We start from the raw sequence: 24,277 nt of genomic DNA, 5'->3' as shown, positions 1-24,277 counted from the left end.
ACCCCTTCAGATAATTCCAAAATAAATATCTTCTCAAAGTGTGTAACATTCTCCTATCGGAGGTTAATCAATTTACAGAGACAACTATACACCAAGTAGTAACACTTGCAATATTATCAAAAGAACACAATAAATAAAATACATAAATATAAATTCTCCTTGGTATTGCTAGTTACGTAATTATCTGTCATCTTTAAATGAGGACAAGTCAGATAAATATTTTTTTGCTCCAATACTTTATTTGAAGTTTTTAATGACAATGAACGTTTAAAACATTGCATTAAAATGCAGATAATGAACATACCCAATACCATTGAGAAAACTATTTTTAAACAATATCTTTAAAGTGATTCTGGAAAACCCGTATTTCACACTCAAACAATGCAATTTAAAATGGGTGACAAGAAATTAAACAACAAATTAAAGTGCCTACATTACCTTGAACAAATGATACACATTGCATATTAACTTGCATCACTAATATCATCATCCTGTTGTGCAGTCAATCATAGTGAGAATCAGTCAGAGTCAATTAAAATACAGAAATGTAAATACTTTTAGAGTTTTACATTAAAAATGAGCTGTTCAGGAAAGAACAAAAACATGAAAAAATTTGCATACATATATCCAGGCTGAGTACAACTCAGGTCTCACATTTTTTTGGGAAAAACACTGACTACTTTTTGGGTCATTCCGTCTTTGCTCTTAGCAAGGTTTTTCAAATGAAAACCATTTGCTGCACTCAAGAAAGAGCTTAATTTTAGCCAAAATTTTATGATCATGATTTACAGTTTAGCAAATATACTGGCCTGCAGATTTACTTAGACTTAATTAACTAACATTGTATCATTTTATAAAGGTCCACGCAAATCCATACAAACCCAAAATCAACCGCAAAAACTTTCACATAACCCTGGACAGAAACTAGTATTAATGCATTTGACAGGCACTGGAAAAAAAAACAAAAAAACATTTACCCTCATAATTACATTCGTATAGCACCATGAACACTATGTTTAAAAACATAACTCATTCTCTATTGAACAACATAATCCAATATTATTGACGATAAATATCTCAAGTGTCCATATGGCTTCACAGTCCAACAGGTCCTTGGTCAAAGAACAACGTGTTTTTTAAGGAGGCATTTATCACAATGTTTGATGGATATGTGTGCAGGATAAACTGCCCCAAAAAAACAGATTCTTAGTAATATGGACCAATGTCTTCATATCCAGCATAGCTTGGCCAATTGGGAAAGATTCCACGTGAACATCTGGGGCTGCCGTATCGGTCAAAAAGAACGTCCCAATCACACACACCATATCGTTGATGGTCACCCAAAGAGTCATTTGAACCCTTCTTTAGTGCTGATTGAACGATTCTGTAATTCTGTCCTTGGTTATTGTCCCAGAGCATTACGCCATTGACCTCATAGCAAATGGCAAACTCGATGCGTTCATGTGGAGGCACCTGATCAGGCAAAGTAGCTTCAAATGAAAAGGTGTCACGGTTTGAGCCGGTGTAAGTGTCCTTTATGTACTGGCATTCTATGTCTGTGTGACTTTTCCAAGTGTCAAACGTAATGCGAAGCTTAACGGACTTCTCAAAGGAAAGGTTTTTGACTTTGACCGTGCCTGCTATAGATTTTTCCTTTAGCATGCAGTGTTCGAGGCAGAGGTTGTCATTCTCTATACGTTGACGAAACTTTAAGTAATCTGCAGACGGCTGGTCAAAGTCAAGGGTTAGCTTGTCCTTCCCTTCTGGCAGAGTCACCGAAGAGCTAAAAAACTGCAAGATGTTGGTTGGGATGTCAATAGGGTCATCAAATTCAGAAAAGACCTTTACCATCGTCAGGGCGAGGCCCTTGTGATCAGCAAAAGATACTTGTTTTTTGGCCCTGCCAGGTATCTTCAAGGGTGCGCTGGACCCATTTGACTCTGGCTGCTCCCTAGGAGAGCCAAAACTAAGTTTGGTACTTTGACACCGGTGCAGACATGGCCGCAAGGGTCTGCTGTATTTAGACACCCTCGGGTTCAGGAACTCTTCGTTTGTCAGATAAATCGGCATGGCGAGTTCAATCGGCATGGTGGGTTCGTTGGGACGGCAGCCACGTGCACTGAAAATGCAAAAATGTGTATTAATAACCACATTACTACAGTGAAAAGGGTCTGTCCTTGGTTGAAAGCTTGTGAAACCTTCCAATATTTGACTAATTAAAGCTCCGCACTTGTACTTTAATATTGCACAGCATGAAATCCTTAACATATACTCTGTTTAAAATAATCAAATCATTATGCACAGCAAACAGTGCTTAATATAGACTCAGAATCAAATAATTAAACATTACGCAAAAGATTGCAGTAAGTGGGTCAAACAAGTTTATCTTAGCTGGAGGCCAGGGGGAGGAGGATATGGAGCAGCACATGAAGAACCAAAGAGACTGAACTACAAAAGATGGAGCACCCTCTAGTGTTCATAATTTGTAAACCATTTCATTCAAAATCATTAAAAGACAAGGATCTTAATCTTTAAGCCAAACAACTTGATTATCTGACAATATGCTATCTCATGGTCACTAAAAAGGGAAATTTTGTTTAGAAAAATTTTTCAGACTGGCAAGTATTGTAATACGGGGTGAGCTGTAACACTAGCAGTTTAACCCAGGAATGTCAAACTCCATTCCTGTAGAGCCACAGCACTGCAGAGTTTAGCTCCAACTCTAATTAAACACACTTGAACCAGCAAACAAATGTCTTTGGGATTACTTGAAAACTAAAGCATGGGTGTGTTGGAGTCATCTGGAGCTAAACTCTACAGGACTGTGGCCCTCCAGGAGCTGAGATTAACATCCCTGTTTTAACCAATTAGAAATTAGTTTCATAAATTACTACTGCAGATGAGCAGCAACCACCTAATAAGGTGACAGTAGATCAGGGTTTCTCAAATCTAGTCCTGGAGGGCCACTGCCATACAGAGTTTATCCAAACCCCTGATCAAACTCACTGTGGTTTTCTAGTGATCCTTGATTAGCTTGTTCAAGAGTGTTTGTTCAGGGTTGAAGCTCAACTATGCAGGGCATTGGCCCTCCAGGGCAAAACCTGAGCAATCCTGGAGTAGATGATGCAAGGCTGTTGCATATTAATAAATATGGGTTTACAGGACAAAATAGAATTGCCATAAACTTGCATAAGCTTTTCATCTACATGAAAATCTGATAGAAATGTCACAACTGAGGAGATGAGGAGGGTTGACACTATATTACAGTCTACTTCCATTGGTCCCATATAGATTGTAGCGTGCTGTAATATATTTGCCACAATAAGAACAACTAACCCATACACGTTTATTTTTTACATTTGTGAGTCTGTTTTTTTGTTGTTGTTGTTTCCATTTCCTATATTTCCATTAAATTTAAAAATATTTAAATATCGTTCAACAAGCTAAATTCTGTTATTGCCACAATAAACTAATTTACACGGTTTAAAACGGGTTTGGTTGTAACAACAGCACTCTTTGTAATTTTACATTAATTTAAGATAAGCAATAGATTTCAAAACAACTTTAATTTGTAGAGGGCAAATTATAAGAATAATTTCAAAAATCTGAGACAAATATTGCTAAAAAAAAAAAATTAATTAAAAAAAAAAAGAGTGTTACAACGCTCCCAAAATCTCACCCACTAGCTTGTATCCATGTACTGTCAGGAACAATGAAACATTGTTCCGGTCGGTACTAGTTAAGGCGCGAGATAGATTTACTATAGAATTAAAACATAAAATGGTAAGCTGAAATAGGCTATGACAATTAGCTTTACAATCGAATGGTTTCGCACCTGTTGGAGCTCATTTGCAGTTGCAACTTTCGTCCAGGTCCAACATACCATCATGCTTTATCATACTGCTGCCTTCGTTTCTGATCAATTCCTTCAATCTTTGATTTTTTTTTTTTTTTTTTTTTAAATACCAATGTTATGCAAAATGGCTTTCCTTTTCCATATCTGTTAAAAACATTAAGCCTAGCAGTAGCTCTGCTTCATGCTCTTCCTGGTTTGCAGCCGCTTCCCTGGGCACGACCACGTTTAATAAAAGTTTCCTCCCTCCCTTAAATTTAAAATCCCTGAGTGCTGGAACACGAATCAACTCAGCGCTCTTTGAGTGCGCTTTAAAATGATCCTAGAAAAGCAAATTGAGAGCATAAGTTCATGCATACCTGTGTTATGGCATTTGAACTGGGTCAAACTTCTTCACCAAGCCCAGTGTCTCGTGTTGGTGCATGCAGCTTCAGCTCACTGGAGTAATACGCTCGTGCTAATGTGCGTCCGGAAAGAGCAAGCCTCCTAGCTGAACCGGCCGGCACCAAAATTACATTTTTGCCGACGATCAGCCCGTGTTCACGTGAACTACCTGTTTGGACCAATCATGGCAGGCTACTGGAGCATGCATGCACCCCATACTGATCAATGGCATGTCACGTGACTGCAAAGACTAGGGGGTCAGTAGGCCATGTCTGGAGGCCCCGCTGTGTTTTAAAAATATCTTTTACTTTTACTCCTATAAACATGAACCCACTAACTTCTAAATGCTTTCACATTCTATGACCCGTGCAGATAATGTTTCAGTTCATTCCATTAGTTATTCTGGGATTATTGTGTATCTGCGTTAATATATGTGCATTGAGAATGGAAATGCAAAGGAATGTGTTCAGCACTGTTGTCTAGGTGACAAGCACTCTTGTAACTGATTTGTTTGACATTGGTGGTTGTTGTAGTTGTTCCTTGTGACCTTTTATCACAATTCAGACTTTTTTCCTGGCAATTCTGAAGTTGTATATCACAGTTCTTTCTTTTTTCCCCTCATAGTCATAATTGCACAATATAAACTCAGAATTGTGAGATATAAACTTACAAATCATGTTTAAAAAACGTAGAAATGTGAGATACAAAGTCAGAATTCTGAGAAGAAATATCAGAAATGTAGATATACACTTGCAATTGTGAGAAAAAAAAGTCAGAATTTTGATGAAAAAGGTCAGAATTGCAAGATGTAAACTCAGAATTCAGAGGAAAAAAGTCTGAATTGTGAGAGTAGTGAGAAAAAGTCCGAATTTCACAAAACTCCGAATTTTAAGATATAAACTCACAATTCCAAGAAAAGTCAGAATTGTGAGATAAAAAGTGTCAACGGATCCGTGTACGTTTTGATAGTTTGTTTTTCAATTTGAAATGAAATAAACAGAAACGAGAAAACGTTTTTTTGGTTCACGGGTAGAAAACGAATAAATGACTTCAAAATTCGTTTTCCTCTTGTGGGCGGTCATGACACGCCCCTTTCCGCCGATTGGCCATCCAAATCTGAGCCCGTGACGTCATCCTCAGTTCGTTCAATAAAATAATAGTCCTCTGTTGCTGTACGGGGCAGGTCTTAGATCGGCTTTACTCTGTGTAACCTAACGCGTTTCACATAAATATTTATTTCAGAAATGTTAATCAGCACCCAGCCTGTTTTATTTAGCTGTGTGTGTAGTTAAATCTGTATGCTGAAGCTGCCATAGACAGTGCAGAATGGATGGGAAGCACAGATTAAAAAATATATATATATATACCGTATATATATATTGATGTAGGGGGTCCCCCAGATATTTTTTTGGTAAAAAAATAACGATGACAAATCTGATTAAGCTCACGCAGTTAGGATAGGGTACATTTGGTTAATAACATATTAATTATTTACTGTCATTCATATGAATGAAGTCTGTTTTGAAGCTGTCAAAATGTAAATGCCTCTCTCAAGGTCGGCCCCAGAGCGCACAAAGTGAGGGGGAATGCACTTTTCTTTTTTTTAAACACGTATAAGTGGATAAATATTTATACTAATATTTAGCCTATATAATATTTATACTAATGGATAAATATATTTGCAGTATAGGCTAGGTTTAGCAATAAACAAGCCAAAACAAAGCGAAACTAAAGGTAAAGTTATCCTACCTCTCTCATTCGCACAAATCCAAATGTTTCCATATAGGCTATCTCCATGTAGGCCTATTTGAAGCTATATATTTATTAGGTAAAATAGGTTTTGTAGTTCACGCGCGTTCCAGTATCGACGGAAAAAAAAATCATAATGAGCAAAAATATGCCACAGTGGACCGGTGCTCACGCGCTGGCACGACGGCACGGTGAACGGCTGCACTGTTTGCAATGAATAGCCTATATTAACAAAACGACTATATCCGCGTTAAAACAAACCCTTTCCCCATTAAAACGAACGCTCGGTTTGTGGTCCATTATTACTTTATTATTACTTTACACACACACACACACACACAAAGACAAACTCACTTATAGGCTATTAAACAAATAATAATAAGTATTATTATTATTATATTAACAAATGTTCTGCGCTTTTGTTGGTACCGCTATGGTCCTGTCAATCTTGCGCGGCTCGCGCTGTAAGCGGACGCTTGTCTGCTGTCCAACTCTAAATTATTTATGTTATATAAAATGGGCGAATGGCCGAACACACCGGCACAAGCCATAAGTTATTTATCTATAGTTATTTATCAATACTTAAGCGTCGAGGGCTGTGCACACTGGGTTAAATACAACTCGAACAACAGTTGGGTTAAATGTTAAATGTTATCCCAGCATTTTTAATATTTGATGTGACTTACAAATACATTGAAATATCTAAAAAAAAAAAAATTAATTAATTAAAAAAATAATAATAAAAATAATAATAATTATTATAATAAAAATAAGCTCTGGAGGGTATCACTGTCAAATTCCAGTCTGAGCAAAGCTGTCCTTTTGCGCCACCAGGTGGAGATTTCACTAATCATTTTGATTCATTTTCGACATTTTGGGTAGTTCTGATGCCATGAGCCAGTTTTGATGACTTTGCAATAATCCTATATAGACTAATAATTAATGATCAGTTATAATTACAGACTTGTCACAGCACTCATTTGTAAACCACTTTGGATAAAAGCATCTGATTAAATGAAAATGTGTAAAATGTTTAAAAAAATGTAATAATGAAAAAAGAGTGCACGTTTAAAATGTATAGGTAAGATACAAAAGCTCCGACATGGAGTGGATAAATATAGTAGAAAGATAGAAAAAGAGAAAATTACCCGTCAAAAAAAAGAAAAGAAAAAAAAGTCAGTTGCATAAGAAGATTTCACTTACCGACTTTTTTTTTTTTTTTTTTCTCGCTTAGCTTCACCGGAGCGGCCCCTAAATAATGTAATGCGCTTAGAGGTCTATAGAGATGTTGTAGTAGTCGAGGTATTTACATTTTGACAGCCTAAAAACATACTTAATTCAAATGAATGACTGTAAATAATTAATTAACCAAATGTACCATATCCTAACTGCGTGAACTTAATCAAATTTGTCATCGTTATTTTTTTTACAAAAAAAAAAAAATATCTGGGGGACCTTTTTTTTTTTTAATCTGTGCTTCCCATCCATTCTGCACTGTCTATGGGTAGAGCAGCTTCAGCATACAGATTTAACTACACACACAGCTAAATAAAACAGGCTGGGTGCTGATTAACATTTCTGAAATAAATATTTATGTGAAACGCGTTAGGTTACACAGAGTAAAGCCGATCTAGGACCTGCCCCGTACAGCAACAGAGGACTATTATTTTGTTGAACGAACCGAGGATGACGTCACGGGCTCAGATTTGGATGGCCAATCGGCGGAAAGGGGCGTGTCATGACCGCCCACAAGAGGAAAACGAATTTTGAAGTCGTTTATCCGTGTTCTACCCGTGAACCAAAGAACACGGATAAACGACTTCAAAATTCGTTTTCCACAAAAAAAAAATTGTTTTCCACATGTGGGTGATCACGGGATGCCCCTTTCCGCCGATTGGTCAACCAAATATGGACCTGTGACGTCATCAGCCGTTCTTCAGTTCTGTTTAACAAAATAATAGTCCTCTGCTACATTGGGCTTTCTTCTGTGCAACCTAAATATATATTTCAGAAAGGAGCCGTTTTCTTGTTTATGCTTATTTCATTTCAAATTGAAAAACAAACTATCAAAACGTACACTGACCAAGCGAAACAGAATCTGGCTGATTTTGGCTCAGAAAATTGTCAGTAATTAATATCCTATCTCTGTGCATGGCATTCAAGTCTGTTTAAACAATTTAAAATGGTAAATAATTTAAATACAGTATTTTGATCATGTGCATAATTGTGTGAATCATGTGTTTTGTTCAAACATTGTTACTCTGCTCCCAGTGAGCCTTGTGGATCATTTAGTCAGTCAACTGAGACCACACTGAAAAAAATGCTACTAAATTTTTTTAAGGTAAGTGGTTGCAAACAAGTTATTTTAGCTACATTTAAATAAAAAAATGTTGAAAGTTAAGTCAACTAAATTAGTTTATTTGAATGTAGCTAAAATAAATTGATTGCAATCACTTACCTTAAAAAATAATTAGTAAATTCAATGAATAATAGGCCTCTATAATGTATTTCAAAAACACAGTTATCAGTCTCTTTGCTATCTGTTATGATAATGCACATAGTGGATATTATATAATTATAAAGCACTTTGTTTTTGGATATGCAGTCAATTAGAGGAACTTCATTCACTTTTTATTTCAAACTGGAAAAGTGGCTGTTATTTAAGGAACTTAATCTATTTTTTAAAAAATCTGTTTATCTCTCTATTTAAGGCGTAAAAAATGTTTGAATGCGGCAATTTATAATTTTTAAAATATTTATATTTATATTAATGTATATATTTTACTTTATACGTGCACTTTATTAAGACTCGATTGTTTCTTAGCATTTACATTTTTTATATATAATTGATCATAATGTAAAAAATGGGATTATTTCACATAAAAATTTAACATTTAAAAAAAGTCAGAATTGCAGAAATGTACAAAATATTAAAAGTGGCATGAGTTTTGAAATAGCAGAGTTTTTTAAGTCAATAAATACATATTTTATATTTAATTAAAAGCCAAGCCGAACAAAACTGTTTATCATATAGTAGTCAGAATTATACTCAGTTTCAACGTGGAGACATTGGGACACTGCGGTATACCTCATCCTACTTCTGCCACAACTGATGCACAGATAGTGCGGAAAATCCATAGATAATTCCAGATACAGGAAACCCAACACTGTAACATTATAGGGTCAAAAAACAGCCATAGTCAGTAGAAAAGGAGAAGCTGTTTAGGCACATGGGTTGTGAAATAGTGAACTAAAACAGACTGTAGAGAAGGTTAACAGGAGAACAGCTGTTCAGGCTTGTTCATTCAGAATCAATAGATAGGACAACTGTAAATAAAGGTGACAAGAAGAGGTCAAATGGAGGTCCTGCTGCTGCATTGTGCAATTTGTTTGATCATCTATGAATAAAACAAAAGTCTAAAAGAAGATATATTTCTGTCGGTGTTGTATTTACATCACTGGACGCTTATGACAGCTGATATGACACCTATGCAGAAATGCACAACAATACTTGTACAGGGGCTACAGGGGTTCATTTGTAAACCTCTGTGATTGACAGAGCAGTGTGGACAGAAATGGAGCAGCTGTAGAGCTTCCAGAGCACATTCAAGCCTGTGTATATTTAAAACAAGTTTACATTTTCCCCCAAGACATTATCAGCATAACAAATTAAGGGAAAGGAAAACTTTAAAAATAAATAGCATATTCTTTGAGGCACTTTTTAAAAATAATTACTTCACAGCATGTTTATGTATGAATATGTGTAGTATGAATGCAGTTTGGATATACTACATTCGTCATGTTGACATGGAATAGTATGTGGCCTACCAGCATAAGTTGAGTCGCTTCATGCCATTCACAAATCCTCTTCCATGGCCTTATGGGATAGGAAAGTGTCCACTGGACGTGCGCTTCAAAATCTAACTGGTAGGTCATTGCCTACTGTTTTATGAATACTGTGAATTCAGGCATCACATAGGCCCTTTATGATTTTATTTACCTACCGTACAGTTGGGAAGTATGCATTTTTGGATGCAGCCAATATCTTTGTTTCTTTCTTTATTTTACTAAACTTTCTGTTTATTTTCAGGTTTAAATTAGATTTTGAATCCCAGATTTTCAGTTTGGACTTTTGGGATTGTAGATATAGATATTTTGACTATATTTTACACTTTAGAACTTTTGAACATGAGGAAAAAAATCAAATAACTTTGTAAACAGTAACGTTGGACTGTCAGTGTGATAAGAGTTCTGCGATTCTCACGTAAAACATTGTCATTATGTAACAGGAATCAAACAAACAGAACCTTAGATACTTAAGCACAGGTTCATCCTGGGCTACACTCTTAAAAATAAAGGTGCTTCATGATGCCATAGAAGAACCTTTTTGTCTAAATGGTTCCATAAAGAACCTTTAACATCAAAAGGTTCTTTGTGGTGAAAGAAGGTTCTTCAGATTATAAAAAAGGTAAGAAAGAGATGGTTCTTTAAAGAACCTTTGACTGAAGGGTTCTTTGTGGAACCAAAAATGGTTCTTCTATGGCATCGCTGTGAAGAACCTTTTGAAGCACCTTTATTTTTAAGAGTGTAGTGTTTCAGCTTGGGCAACTAAATATTTCCAAACAGCTGAGAAAAGGAACTCTGACCTCAGAAGGTCATCACTTTCACTAGCCTAATATCTACAGTTAAAACATACTGTTACAGAGGGGGATTCTGCTGTTTTGCTTTGTCAATATTGGATCAGTGATGGTTGAGTTGCCCAATGTGCAAAAGTGCGTTATGTATATATATGTATATATATATATATATATATATATATATATATATATATATATATATATAAACAGCTGCTTATACATCCAAGACAAACTTTGGATTTGATATTGTAAACAAAGTATGTTGATCTGTTAAAAAACAGATGCTTGTCGAATACAACTATTTAATTCAGTTTGTGAATACAGAACTTCTTTTACACATATATTGAAAGATGCTCATTGCACTGATCCCTGCTGGGGGAAAAAATAAAAAATAAATAAATAAAAACTAAGATGGTTTTCTGGTTTTAGCCATTTTACTTGGTCAGACAACTGGTTTTAAAGGGTTTTATTTTAGAAACTTTTTAACAAGGCAGGCATTGGAAGACCAGCAAACCATCTTAGACTAGTTTAAATGTTTTTTTTTTTCCTTCAGAAGGAATAAATCATCAACAATAATAGCCAGAATGTTTATTGATACAGTAAACTGTTTTATTTTGAGTTCTGTTGACTTTAACATTTAAGCAGATTTACTTACATAACACTAAACAGAGATTTGTTTGTCATTTCTCTTAATTATATTCAAAACAATATATTTCTGAGTGTTTATTTGTTTAATTTCATTAATTTATTTATTTGATGATACTAAGCCTCCCCTGTTTTTTGCTGGTGGAAACTGTGGTTACCATGGTAATAAGACACAGATAGCAAAAAATATTATTTGTCCGTTTTGGTCATTTGCAAGCGGAAGTTTTACTCTGACACTTCCCGGAAGTTCTCCCCGACTGTTTTCGCTGCCAGAGGGGGATTTGAGTGCGAAAATGGCGACGTCTCGTCGCACTTCCCAGCAGCAACAACAACAAAACTTATCCTCCCCACCAAGGCCCGACACCAGTCCCCTCACTCCTCCAGAGTTACCCACAGACACCGGCGGCTCTGCGGCTGGTGGGGAGCCAGAAAGCATCGGAGATCCGGAGATCGCCGCTGAAACCCCCGCTCCGCTCCTCAGCACCAGCAGCAGCAGCTCCAGCTCGAGCAGCGCTAGCTCGTCTACCACCGGCGGGGGCAGTAGTGCGGGCTCCACTCCCGACTCCGGTAGTGCCAGTCCTGGAGGCAGCGTCTGCGGGACGAGTGGGGCTTTCAGGGAGCTGTTTGAGGCCTGCAGGAATGGGGACGTGTCTCGGGTGAAGAGGCTGGTGGATTCGGCCAATGTAAACGCAAAGGACATGTCCGGGCGCAAGTCCACCCCGCTTCACTTCGCCGCAGGTAAATACAAATATGTTTGCGATCAATCTCGACCTGGAAAGCAGCGAGGTGGACGGTTTAGGTCGCTAAGTAAACATTAAGATGGGGCTCAAGAAGGGTTTAAAGGAAACGGGGACAAGGGGAATAAAGTAGAGTTTGGCCAAGTTGGCCAACAGGACAATCATGCAACATCTAGTAAAAAGTTAACCACTCCGCGAGCTATATTGGTCTGCTCGTGTTTGTTTTCGTTTGATGCGTTGCCGAAAGTGAATAAAGTTCAACACGCAGACTGAATGAACCGCAGTGCACCGGGAGATGATCGATAAAAGCAATAAACAACGTATTAAAGTTACAGTTTGTCCTCGAATGTCCAAATTTAGTGTTTATTTCGGTTCGCGTAATTGTACGATAAACTGAAACCGGACCATCTCATGTTACTTATGATCCTCCACAGCTGTCAAAACACTTAATACACAACATAAATGTAGTAAATGTCGTGTTTGGTGCTGAAGATAAATTCTTACATTGTTATATTAGTTTATTTCGGAAAGAGATGCATCTAATTGAGATGTTCCGATACCCCTTTTCCCTTCCCGATACCGAGTACTGATCCGATACCTGGGTGTGTATCTGGTTATACAGCTGTGTGTACTACTAGCCCTGTATGAATTGATACAATTATTTTATGGTGTGCTTCACCATATACTGTGTGTGTGTGTATATATATATATATATATATATATATATATATATATATATATATATATATATATATATATATATATAAAATATAAATACAATTGGAAAATGGCACATCTTTTTGAACATCTAAAAGTACACTCTTAACATCAGTCAGTCAAGCATTATAAATATATTATGATAATCAAGTATTATTTAATGATATAACTTAAGCAATTAGAATTAAAACTTGGTAACCATGTATGAATGCATATTACTCATTTTAACTGAACCTAAGACTGGTGGTGGTGCTTTTTTTGGTCATTCAGTGTTTCTGAGGAGGGGGGGGACTATCAATAATACTGATAAGATAATCATCATACTATGAATTCTACTAAGAACAATATAAAACTCACTAAGGATTAACGAGCTGCTGGATTCATGAATATTAATCAGGTTGTGTGAGTTCGCTCGAACTAATTTGCTGAAATCAAAACAGGGACGATAATAGGTGAGCGCCAGCCAATGAGATTGTCGTTTGAGCATTAGCTCCGCCTACTACCGGAGAACCCGACAGTTCTTAAAAGCTGAAGAATTCCAAAGGAACTCCGTTATTTTGACAGGAAAATACAACAAAGAATTTCGTTTACATACCATGCAGAACTGACGCGCTACATGTAAGACTCTCTCTCTCTCTCTCTCTCTCTCTCTCTATGCGTGTGCGAAAAAAGCAAAGTGACTGCGAGTCGTGCTCTTCACATTACAGCTTACGGTACGTCAAATACAGGAGTTGTTTGCGCATCCATTCAGATGATCTGAAAAATAGCATAGATTGCTTGATGGAGAGTGAAACTCTGAAGCGCTCAGTCAGAGTTCGGCGAGTGAAAATATATATGTGCTAAATTTATACATAGCCTCCAACTCGCACACTGGCGAGTAAAATCGGAGCATTTATTAGCCAGTGGCTAATATTATACACTATTTAGTCGCCCAGGGTGAAGATTTAGTCGCATATGCGAGTGATATACTGGCCATGTGCTAGCACGTTTATATTTATTCTTCGCTGCTCTAAATAGTGGTTGCTTGTGGCAACACAGCACAACTTCCTGTGTTTGCATTCTGAGCAGAGAAGAATTGATTTCTGATTTGCAGCGTTAAGCAAAGCTAGCGCGCATAACTATAGGTCTTGTTTAAGAAAATGGTATCGGATCGGTACATGGGTTCAAGTACTCGCTGATACCGGTGCCAGAATTTTTTGTGTTATCGGTGGAATTTCCGATACTAGTATCGGAATCGGAACAACCCTAGCATCTAATGTCACAATATTATATCCAGTGTTGGGAAGGTTACTTTGGAAATGTAATAGGTTACAGATTACAAGTTCCCCTATTTAAAATGTAATAAGTAGTGTAACTGTTTAATTTTTATTAAAGTAATGTAACTGATTACTTTTTGATTACTTTTCTGAATTTTATAATCCAGGCAGGGTTAACCTTACAGTAGTACTCAACACTGATAACTGTCAGACTTTCAAACTTCTTCTTCACTTAAAGAGTATAGTAATTTAATTTTAAAGCACAGCCACCACAAAATCAGACTTTAGCACCTCTTTTTACTTTGAGATCATTCTGCGGCTAAATACAGATTTAAAATCATAATATAGTTTAATAGCTACTGTTTTTGAAATCAAATCTTTGCATAGCTATACAGGAAACACTGGCATTTAACAATGCTTTGGAATAAACTATTAATCTTAAAAATAAAGCACATATATATATATATAATATATATATATATATATATATATATATATATATATATATATATATATATATATATATAATGAACCCAAATAGAAAATAAACTGTTATCAAATAAGCATGTGTCCTATTCTGTGTCCTAAATTCATGAAACATTGGTGTCTCATATATTTAAGTAGCCAATGCAATGGAAAAGAAATCAACCAAATCTTTGTGTGTGAAAATATTCAGATGTAACCCCCTTTGTAATCGTTAACATTTTCATAAGTAACTGTATTTTAATTACACGTTTTTTCTCAGTAACTGTAACTGATTACAGTTACATTTATTTTGTAATTAAATTATGTAATTACATGTAACTATTTACTCCCCAGCACTAATTATATCAACATTATTTAGTGTTTCTGCAGTCATCGTAAACCTGGAACGTTCGAGGGGGTTTAAAACTACATTTTCCAAATTAATAAAATCCACCTTTTTCTTGACTTATAAATGGGTGCAGCCAATTGTAAATTCTATGGGTCTAGCTTCCGGTCTCATCCGCATCCAGGTATTTTTAGCTGTACAAAACAGTTCGTTTTGCTGCTTGATATTGAAAATATCTTAATTATGAACACACTGGTTTGTAGTGCAAACAGTTTTACCGTTTACTGCATGTTGTTATTCTCCTCGTTATTTACCTATAGCGGCTTATGAACCGGAAGTCTCACCCATAGGCTTATCCAATAATCACAAATGAATGGATTTCGTATTTAAAGATATCAAAATAAAAAAATAAAAAATGCTGATTTTAGTTCATGTGTGGTTATTTAGGTTTTTTTTTTTTTAAATAAATGGAGTCATTTGATACGTCCCATCCTAGCTTCCTGTTGCAGTAGGAAATATGTGACCCTGGACCACAAAACCACTCTTAAGTCGCTGGGGTATATTTTTAGCAATAGCCAAAAATACATTGTATGAGTCAAAATTATCCATTTTTCTTTTATGCCACAAATCATTAGGATATTAAGTAAAGATCATGTTGCATGAAGATATTTAGTGACTTTCCTAACGTAAATATATCAAAACTTAATTTTTGATCAGTAATATGCATAGCTAAGAACTTCATTTGGACAACTTTAAAGGTGATTTTCTCAGTATTTTGATTTTTTTTTGCACCCTCAGATTCCAGATTTTCAAGTAGTTGTATATTGACCAAATATTGTCCTATCCTAACAAGCCATACATCAATGGAAAGCTTATTTATTCAGCTTATTTATGACATAGAAATCTCAATTTTGAAAAATTGACACTTATGGCTGGTTTTGTGGTCCAGGGTCACATATGTTCACACAGAAAGGAAAACTGCATTTGCCAAGACATTTAATGGGGCAATTCAGTCACACCAGAACTTAAATAGTGTTATTTCTGAAACACATTTTCTTTTAAATGTGCGCACACAAATTTCTTCTTGGGATAAGCATGTCATTGAAGGGAATTTGTATGCATTATATCAATAAAAATTATCGAATGATCCTTGTTCACACATAATAATCGTCATTGAGTTCTTTTGTGGGAAACTGGTTTATTTCCTTCCTCTTCATATCCAGTAGTACTCTCTGTAACAAAAAAAAACCAAAATGAAGTGCTTTTCTGTTGAAACAGGTTCTCATATCATGACTAAAATCATAGATAAGATTTGAGTCAATGGAAAGAATGGCAGCACAAGTGTAGAATGATTTTCTTGCTAGAAATGACTGATATGCATGTTGTAAACTTGATTAACTGATATTATTGTCTTGCAGGTTTTGGAAGGAAAGACGTTGTGGAACATCTCCTGCAGAATGAAGCAAATGTGCATGCGCGAGACGATGGAGGACTGATCCCGTTGCACAACGCCTGTTCCTTCGGTCACGCCGAGGTGGTCAGCTTGTTGCTTTGTCAAGGAGCCGATCCCAATGCCAGAGACAACTGGAATTACACTCCGCTCCATGAAGCCGCCATTAAGGGCAAAATTGACGTATGCATCGGTAAGTTCCTCTTCTTCTTCCTCTCTTCTACAATGGTATATCATCTGAAAAGTTGGCTTGTGCAACCTCAAACGTGTCTCTCGAGTTGAGAGTGTTGGTTTGGATTCGAATGGGGAGCGTGTCAGCTTTGTAGATTGAAGAGACGAATGGTACAATCTCGCCTTAGTGAATTCTGAAGATGTATGACTTTAATTTTTCCTGTGTTTTGCCTGAGGAACAGTTCTCAATAAGGGTTAATCATGTGGCATTCTTCTTGATTAGCCGCGGTGACTGACGCTATTACACAGCGCTCAGTCATTAATCAGATCTTTACTGCTTGGTATTCATGAGAAATTTAACATTGCATCTGAGGGGTGAAGAGGGCCAATAATGCGGCGACGGAATGTCGTTCAACATTTCAGTCCTCTGTTTCATGCATCACAATGGGCACATCATGAAATAATCTGCTTGATGTGCTTCCAACTCTGTGTTTTACGTAATTAGTCTGCAGATTTGTGTCTGAGTTTGTTTCTAAAAGGAAAAGGGTATTTTAAATTATATTGCGATTGTATGATTTGTTTTTTTTTTCTGAATTTGCTCAAAATGTAGTCTACTGATCATGGCAGTCTTATCCAGAGTGCCACTTGCTACATTTTTAGCATAATCCAATTAAATGGGGGAAAATTCCAATTTAAAAACTTTGAGATAAGAATTATCTGCGCAATCTCAGGGAGAATTCAGAGGCCTGAGGACACGTATGTAATTTCACATCTCTCAATCTGAAAAGATTGAAATAGATGTTCTCTGGCTTTTATCTTTGCACTTGTTCATCAGAAAAATGATTTTGGAGAGCTTTAGACAGGCTGAGTCATTCCATGTACAAGTAGACCTCGCATTTTTAAACATCAGTCTGGAGTAGCTCATGCTGGAAGTAAAACTTCTGTCCTTGAGATATTTCTGATTCACTATTGATCGCAACATTCTGCAAGATAGGCCTTAGAGGGAAGTTACTTCAAGTTGTAGATGTATGCGGTATAGAAGTTGGTTTGTTTTTTGTTGTTGTCCATTGCTTTAATGTGTACTTGGCAACCTCTGTTCCATGTCTCGATTGTTGTTGTCATCTCTGGTTGACGCCCTAATTGTTCTTAATCCTCAGGCTTGGTTAGTTTTTGATAGAGCCAGTAACTAAAAGACCAAAACATTTAGCTTTACTAGGATGTTTGGATATATACCTTAACCAGAAGGTGTTTAGTTTCAGACAGGACATAGGGCCACTTTTGGCTTTGGTTATTCTATTACCATGCAATGGAACAGTGGAATGTTTTTTTGCATTGCTTCTTGATTGTTGTTGTTGTTGTTTTTTTTTTTTTTTATGTAAACATGCACTAGAAAGACATCTTTGTCAACAAACACATCACATTTTTTCACAATGTATTAGTTCCAGTTTTTATTAGCAAACTTTAATAGCTAAAGAGATTTTGCAAATTTATATACTCTGTGTGTGTGTGTGTGTGTGTGTGTGTGTGTGTGTGTGTGTGTGCGCGCACATACATTTACGCACTACCGTTCAAAAGTTTGGTGGTAAAAGCTGCATTTTTATTGCAAAAATTATTACAATTTAAAATAACTTTTTTGTTTTATTTGAAAATATAGTTACATAAATATAAAATATAATTTATTCCTTTAAATTGCAAAATGCAAAGCTGAATTTTCAGCAGCCATTATTCCAGTCTTCAGTGTCACATCCTTCAGAAATCATTCTAATATGCTGATTTGCTGCTCAATAAATATTTCTTATTATCAAAGTTGAAAAGAGTGTTGCCAATTCATATTTTGGTGGAAACCGTGATACAGCTTTTTTCAGGATTTTGATGAATAAAAAGTTTGAGAAAACAGCATTTAACACGTACTCTTGATTGATTTAATGCATCCTTGCTTTTTATTTTTCCAAATCCAAAAGCATGACTCACTCCTAGTTGACAAACATAATAAACTATAAACAGCACTAGGCTATTTTTTTCCCATTAGAAGCTTTTTCCCCTCTTATCTTCATCCTTTCGACACCCAACAAGTGTTGTCACCTTTGCCCTTTGTTCATAATGAATAAATAATTAGCATCCCCTCTGCTAATTAGGATTACTGCTGGTCTCCACTCATTAATTTTTGTGCCCATCAGCCCAAAGCTGCAGGGGGGCAGTTTGAAATTAGAGGTCGTGCTGTCATTCTTTGCCTCAAAGATGGATGACGATAATGGTGACGGCATGTTTTAATTTTTATGTCTATCTCTCGCTCCTGACTCTTTTACCGAATGAACAAGTTTGATCTCCCCACATTCATAGCCTTGAGCTGTAGCCATCCACTCTTATTTTCCAATACGGCTATTGCGCACGCTAGGGATAAAAATAACAATCAATAAATTGATTAATCACAAACGTCCTCAGCGCACACCTTCATTCCCGGATAATATGTGTACGTGCCTGTGTGTGTGTTTGCAAGCCCTGCGAGTCATTTCTTCCATTCCCTTCTGGGTTTATCAAATTGCTAATGATTTCACTTGGCACTAATGGCCATTTTCACTGTTGTCTAAGTATGTCGAGAAATTTAATGAACGGCAGCTTGCAGAGATGGCTGTGTCTGATATATGTGTGTATGCGAGACTTTCTGAATGCTGTTAGAACAGCAGGGATTTGTACATGGTTATGCATTAACCCAAGCACCCATGTTCTCTCTGAAGCTCTCCGTTAATCGGCCCTCTCAGCATTCGGTCGTAATTACCTTACTCTGCTGATCACACTCCAACCACCAATTACCGCACACGCGGCGGCTGTTGTTTATTCAGAAGGTCCCTATGACCAACTGTAGGTCTCCGCACCTGTTTTAATGCTGTCGCTTCTGGGGTTCTTTCATTTGTATTCTGAGTACACATTTTCGCATGTTTATTTCAGGGTCAGTGACATAAAAGATGTACATGATAGGAACAAAATAAATCCATTATGAATGTAGTTGGATTTATATGGTTTTAAAAACTTTTCAGTCATGTGGTGTAACAGTCATGTAAAAAGTAATAATATTGTTCACACGTTGAAAAAATGTGAGTTTTCACATCTTAATTATTATTTTTAAAACATCTTCCAGGTTGTCTGTGATAAAGAACGAAAGAATGTTTCAATACATGTACCATGTTCTTAAAATGTAATTTAGAATTATTTTTTTTCTCTTTTAAAGAAAAGTATTAGTTGGCTAAATTTAGGGGTGGGCGATATGGAAAAAATATCATATCACGATTTGTTTTAGAAATATCACGATTCACAATTTTATCACGGTTCTTTGTCATGTTGGTTGTACTGTTTTGCAAGTTGTCTGAGCATTACAGCCAAACTAATTTCCCTATTATAAAGACAAAACCTTTCAAGGTAACAAAAAGAAAAGAAAGAAAAGAATGGCAGATATTTAGGCCAAAGTGGGCGAAGATAACAGTGCTTTATTTTCAGGTACAATAGGTGTACAGGTACAGGTTTGGGACAACATGTGAGTCAGTAAATAATGGCAGAAATGTAATTTTAGGGTGAACTATCCTTTTAATGACAGTCGACAGCATGTTTAGTTCTGTCCCTTTAAGACCTGCATGTGTCTAATATACAGGCACATATCCATTTTTCTCTCAACTGTTTACTTTCATTTTAGACATAACCAACTGAGTCTATATGTAAACCTTGTGTGTTTTGACAGTATTAGCGCAAAAGATAACTTGGTTCAGTCACTGTTTGACAGGGTTTGAGTGCGCGTGTTTCTGGTGTATGTGCTCAGAAAAAGCGCACGTCAGACCAACGCACGAATGAAACATCTTAAATGTTAAAAAATATCAAATTTGTTCAAGGTTTTTTACAAATATAATGAATTATTCATTGAAAAATATTAATACATTTTTCAGGGAGTTGCACCACATGAAATTCTAATTACATTTTAAGTCATAAATTCAAATAGTCTTATATTTTATGATATTTATGCCAAATTTACACTGCAAAAGTGCATCTAAAGTGGCATTTAAGGGACTTTACACAATGTGTAATGCTGCTCAGAGGTGGCTTAAATACATTTACACATTAATTACAATGATATACTAGGGCTGGGTGATTTGGCAAAAAAATTTAATCTCGATTGTTTCTTTTTTTTTTTTTTTTTTACGATTTTTAAATAGTAAACTTAATGTAACTACAACATGATTCAAATAACTTTTACTTTATTAACCCTCTAGTTAAAGAAACTTGTATTCCAAGTGCACCACACATGTTGTCAACATTAAGTAAATGTTAAACAAATCACTGATGCATGAACTACAACTACATCCTGTACAAACTTGTCTTATACATGTTATGTTCAGAAATAATAGGCTACAATGAAAATGCATCAAAAAAATTCTCAACAGTTAATGTAATTCAAATTCAAAATGACTGACTTTATACACAGAATCCAAAAATTGCACATTTATAAACTGCACACTTGTAAATATATCTGTACATTCATTTAAACAGTTACACTCCTATGTTCCTATGTCTGCTGCACTAGTTTGCACTATATCCATACTTTCGTCTGCACTGGAAGCTCCTGTCACGAAGTCAAATTCCTTGTGTGTGTAAACATACTTAGTAATAGCTCTTTCTGACTTCTGAAGGTATAACGCCAGTAGACCATTAACAATAAATGTTCTGTGAAAACAATGAACAGCAGCTTTCAACCTGTCACCATGATGCAAGCATGAAATATTAGACATACAGTAGTAGTTCTATACAGATGTTTATTCAGTTGCAATGATTTTCCATTGTTTTTTCTATGTAAACATGGACCCATTTGACTGTTGTACTCACGTCTGTTGCAGCGTCTCATTCATGAAACGGCATTCTAAAAACGCGGTGCTCAAGTTAAGAGAAATCCAACTCTCATCATCTTGCATTTTTTTTCCTATTCCACTGCCCGAGTCGCATCTTTGGCAACACAGAAGCGCATTCTGTCCCTGCGTCAGTTCATACTATCCATCCTAAATAGTATGTGAGATTACAATAAGTGTGTCCCAAAGCATAGTATGTTGAAAAGAGTATGCCAAAAGTCCCCTGATGGTCTACTATTTCAGGTCGATTTTTGAAGTGTGGATCCGTGCACACACTAATGGCTAAAATTGCCCACAATCCATTGCGCTTTGGCGAAGGATTCGGTCCAGAACTACAAACACAAATAAAACGAAAAAAAAAAAAACTACAAACGTGGCGGATGTGCGCGATTGACGATTGGATAGAGAGGTTTACAAAAAGAGGTTTGAGTTACTAATAATTAACATTTAACCTGGTAAAAACTATTTATTTATTGTTAACTGTTATATTTCATCTGCAACGGCAATGTGAACTTTTATAAACATCTGTTTGATTGTTAACTTTTTAAATGAATCATTATACAGAAAATATGAGCAGAGTTCTCCGCATGAAAGACTCGCGACTGGCAGATCTACTACTTTTCTCTCCAATACGGTAGGAAGTTAAATGAAATGTGGAGGATGTTAACTGTGACAAGATGATTGACAGGCCAGTTTACAGTGACAGGGTGCGTGTAAAAGATGCGACAGTGCGGCCCGTTAAAGACGCAGTTGTGTAACGTGATAGTGGCTGCATCCGAAAACTTAGGCAGCTGCCTCGCTGCCTTATGAGGCAATGACTTTGCAGGCAGCGTTTATGTACGAAGGCACCTCATGCAACTGATTTCGGACAGGCTGCTGAGGCAGCTTAACGGTTTAACGATCTACAACAAAATAGAACAAGTTTTGGTGATGATTAAACAAATATTTAATTACTATAATAGTTATTTCTCGCTAGAAATAACATCAAACGTGCAAAAAGTTAATCAGAAATATACGTTTACATTTACAAACTAACCACCAAACGCAACTTCTAGCCGCCATCTTTATTTTTTAGCTCAACAGTCTCGGAATGGAACGCACAGGATTGTGGGATATCAAAGGCAGCGAAGGATACATCTATGCTGCCTTCAAAAATCAGATGAAGCCATCTCAGGAGACAGGAAGTGAAGCTAACTTTGGATTCGGACGTGCCTTGATGCCTTCCTGCCTCCGAAAGCAGCATTTTTCAGTTTTCGGATGCAGCCCTCATGTCCCAAAGCTTGCCTACTCAAAAGAGTGTACTTTTTCTTCACCAAAAGAGTACATGCTTTAAGGGCATAGTATAAGTAGGCACATTGGGGCGTAGTGTGTGTGAACGGCGTCTAGCGATATGAGCGCATCACACGTGAGCGGTTAATCACGTGCGCCATCATGCGGTTGGATCTTTCTTTTCTCTTTACTGTTATCACCGGCATATTGTCAAAGTGTCTAATTGTAACGTTTGGTAATATTTCTATTCGAAATCGCGATACCTCGATTTAAAAAAATTGAATCGTGGCAAAACATTAAATTCGAATTAATTGATAAAATCGGAAAAATCGCCCAGCCTGGCTTTGTGTCTTTTACATTGAATTTTCAGCCTTAACTGAACTATGTAAAGTCACCTGTTTCCTTTGCAGTAAGGCTTGTTTCTTTATTATAAAATCAGAATAGTTGCATCACACTGACATTTATGCTCCCTGAAAAGTATCAAAAATAAATACACAAATGAAACCAATGCAGTGTATTTTTGAATAAATGAATAGATCCAGACAAAAAAATGAGCATTGTTTCGTTGACACTTCAGTATGTGTAAGCATGCAGACAACGTAGATGCGTCGAATAGGGAGGGGGGCCGCCCGCCCGGAGCGCAGAGGTTACAACAATGTCCCCTCGATGCCTGTCGCCTGATAGATAGGCAAGCTGCCATAAGCACACCAACGAATTTTAATCGCCCCATCGCCGTCATACTTCCAACACTTCCAACCCTCTGTTCCCACCTGCCCCACGGCAGCCCACCGCTCAAGTGCTTTCATGACACCAGTGTATGCAAATGTGGTCTCTGTGGGGCCTTTAGTGCATATTAATTTGACTGAGAGGGTTGATAGTAGCTGTATCTTCTCACTTAGCTAAACCGTTTTCCTCAGCCCGTGTTTTTCCGCATCAAACCCCGAGTCCTCCCTTGATGCAGTGGTGTATTTCGCACGGGTTTAATGCTTGTCAAAACTGTGTTTTTCTGATGAGAAATGGATGACCTATGAGTCACCGGCATAGCAGTAGCATCACAATCATACTCACGCAAGATTGCTCTCCTTTTTTTAGCTTCTTTGCCAGGATTCACGAACACATCCAACCAAAACACCTGTTTTTTCACACGCTTTAAAGATTTTCCTCTAGTGTTTTTAGAACAGCTTTCTTGTATTAGCCGGTCCCTACATGATGGTCAACTACACTCGTTCAAATGTTTGTCAGTATGATATATATATATTTTTTTGGAGAGAAGTCTCTTATGCTTACCAAGACTGCATTTATTTGATCAAAAATACAGTGAAAACAGTAATATTGTATGATATCATTACAACATATAATAATTTGAAATAACATTTTTCTATTTTAATGTATTTTAAAATGTAATTTATTGCTGTGATGGAAAAGCTGAATTGTCAGCAGCCATTACTCCAGTCTTCAGTGTCACATGATGCTTTATATGCTGATTTGCTGCATAAGAAACATTTCTTCTTATCAGTGTTGAAAACAGTTGTGGTGCTTAATATAATTGTGGATATAATGACATATATAATATGTTTTTCAGGATTCTTTGATGAATAAAAAGTTCAATAGAACAGCATTTATTTGTAATAAAAATCTTATGTAAAATTATTAATGTCCTTACTGTCATTTTCAATCAATTTAAAAAATAAAATAAAATAAACTTTAAAAAT

At 36.4% G+C, this 24,277-nt stretch overlaps 2 protein-coding genes across 8 annotated transcripts in view; one reads left to right on the top strand and one right to left on the bottom strand.

Annotated features, from left to right (window-relative positions):
• Window positions 1-217: 217 nt before the first annotated feature.
• ppp1r3b (protein phosphatase 1, regulatory subunit 3B) lies at window positions 218-4,441 on the bottom strand. 2 transcript variants are annotated; one of them, XM_058757289.1, is made up of 2 exons: window positions 4,213-4,441; window positions 218-2,119 (listed from the first exon to the last, which is right to left on the bottom strand). In XM_058757289.1, the coding sequence occupies exon 2, from the start codon at window positions 2,086-2,088 to the stop codon at window positions 1,207-1,209; it is 882 nt and encodes a 293-aa protein (XP_058613272.1). In that variant the 5' UTR covers window positions 2,089-2,119; window positions 4,213-4,441; the 3' UTR covers window positions 218-1,206. The 2 variants fall into 2 exon arrangements, with proteins under 2 accessions (XP_058613272.1, XP_058613271.1); XM_058757288.1 differs by lacking the exon at window positions 4,213-4,441 and adding an exon at window positions 3,836-4,086.
• Window positions 4,442-11,454: 7,013 nt separating this feature from the next.
• Window positions 11,455-24,277, top strand: part of tnksa (tankyrase, TRF1-interacting ankyrin-related ADP-ribose polymerase a) — a 105,328-nt gene continuing 92,505 nt past the window's right edge. Inside the window, exons 1-2 of one of the 6 annotated variants that reach the window (XM_058757513.1) lie at window positions 11,455-12,006; window positions 16,208-16,432. In XM_058757513.1, the coding sequence (XP_058613496.1) occupies window positions 11,562-12,006; window positions 16,208-16,432 (670 nt within the window). In that variant the 5' untranslated portion in view covers window positions 11,455-11,561. The remainder of the gene's footprint in view (window positions 12,007-16,207; window positions 16,433-24,277) is intronic. The other 5 variants (XM_058757511.1, XM_058757512.1, XM_058757514.1 and 2 more) reach the window with 5 other exon arrangements.

This window comes from Onychostoma macrolepis, chromosome 21 (assembly GCF_012432095.1).
Source record: "Onychostoma macrolepis isolate SWU-2019 chromosome 21, ASM1243209v1, whole genome shotgun sequence".
NCBI lineage: Eukaryota > Metazoa > Chordata > Actinopteri > Cypriniformes > Cyprinidae > Onychostoma > Onychostoma macrolepis.
This window is presented reverse-complemented; position numbering and strand designations above follow the sequence as displayed.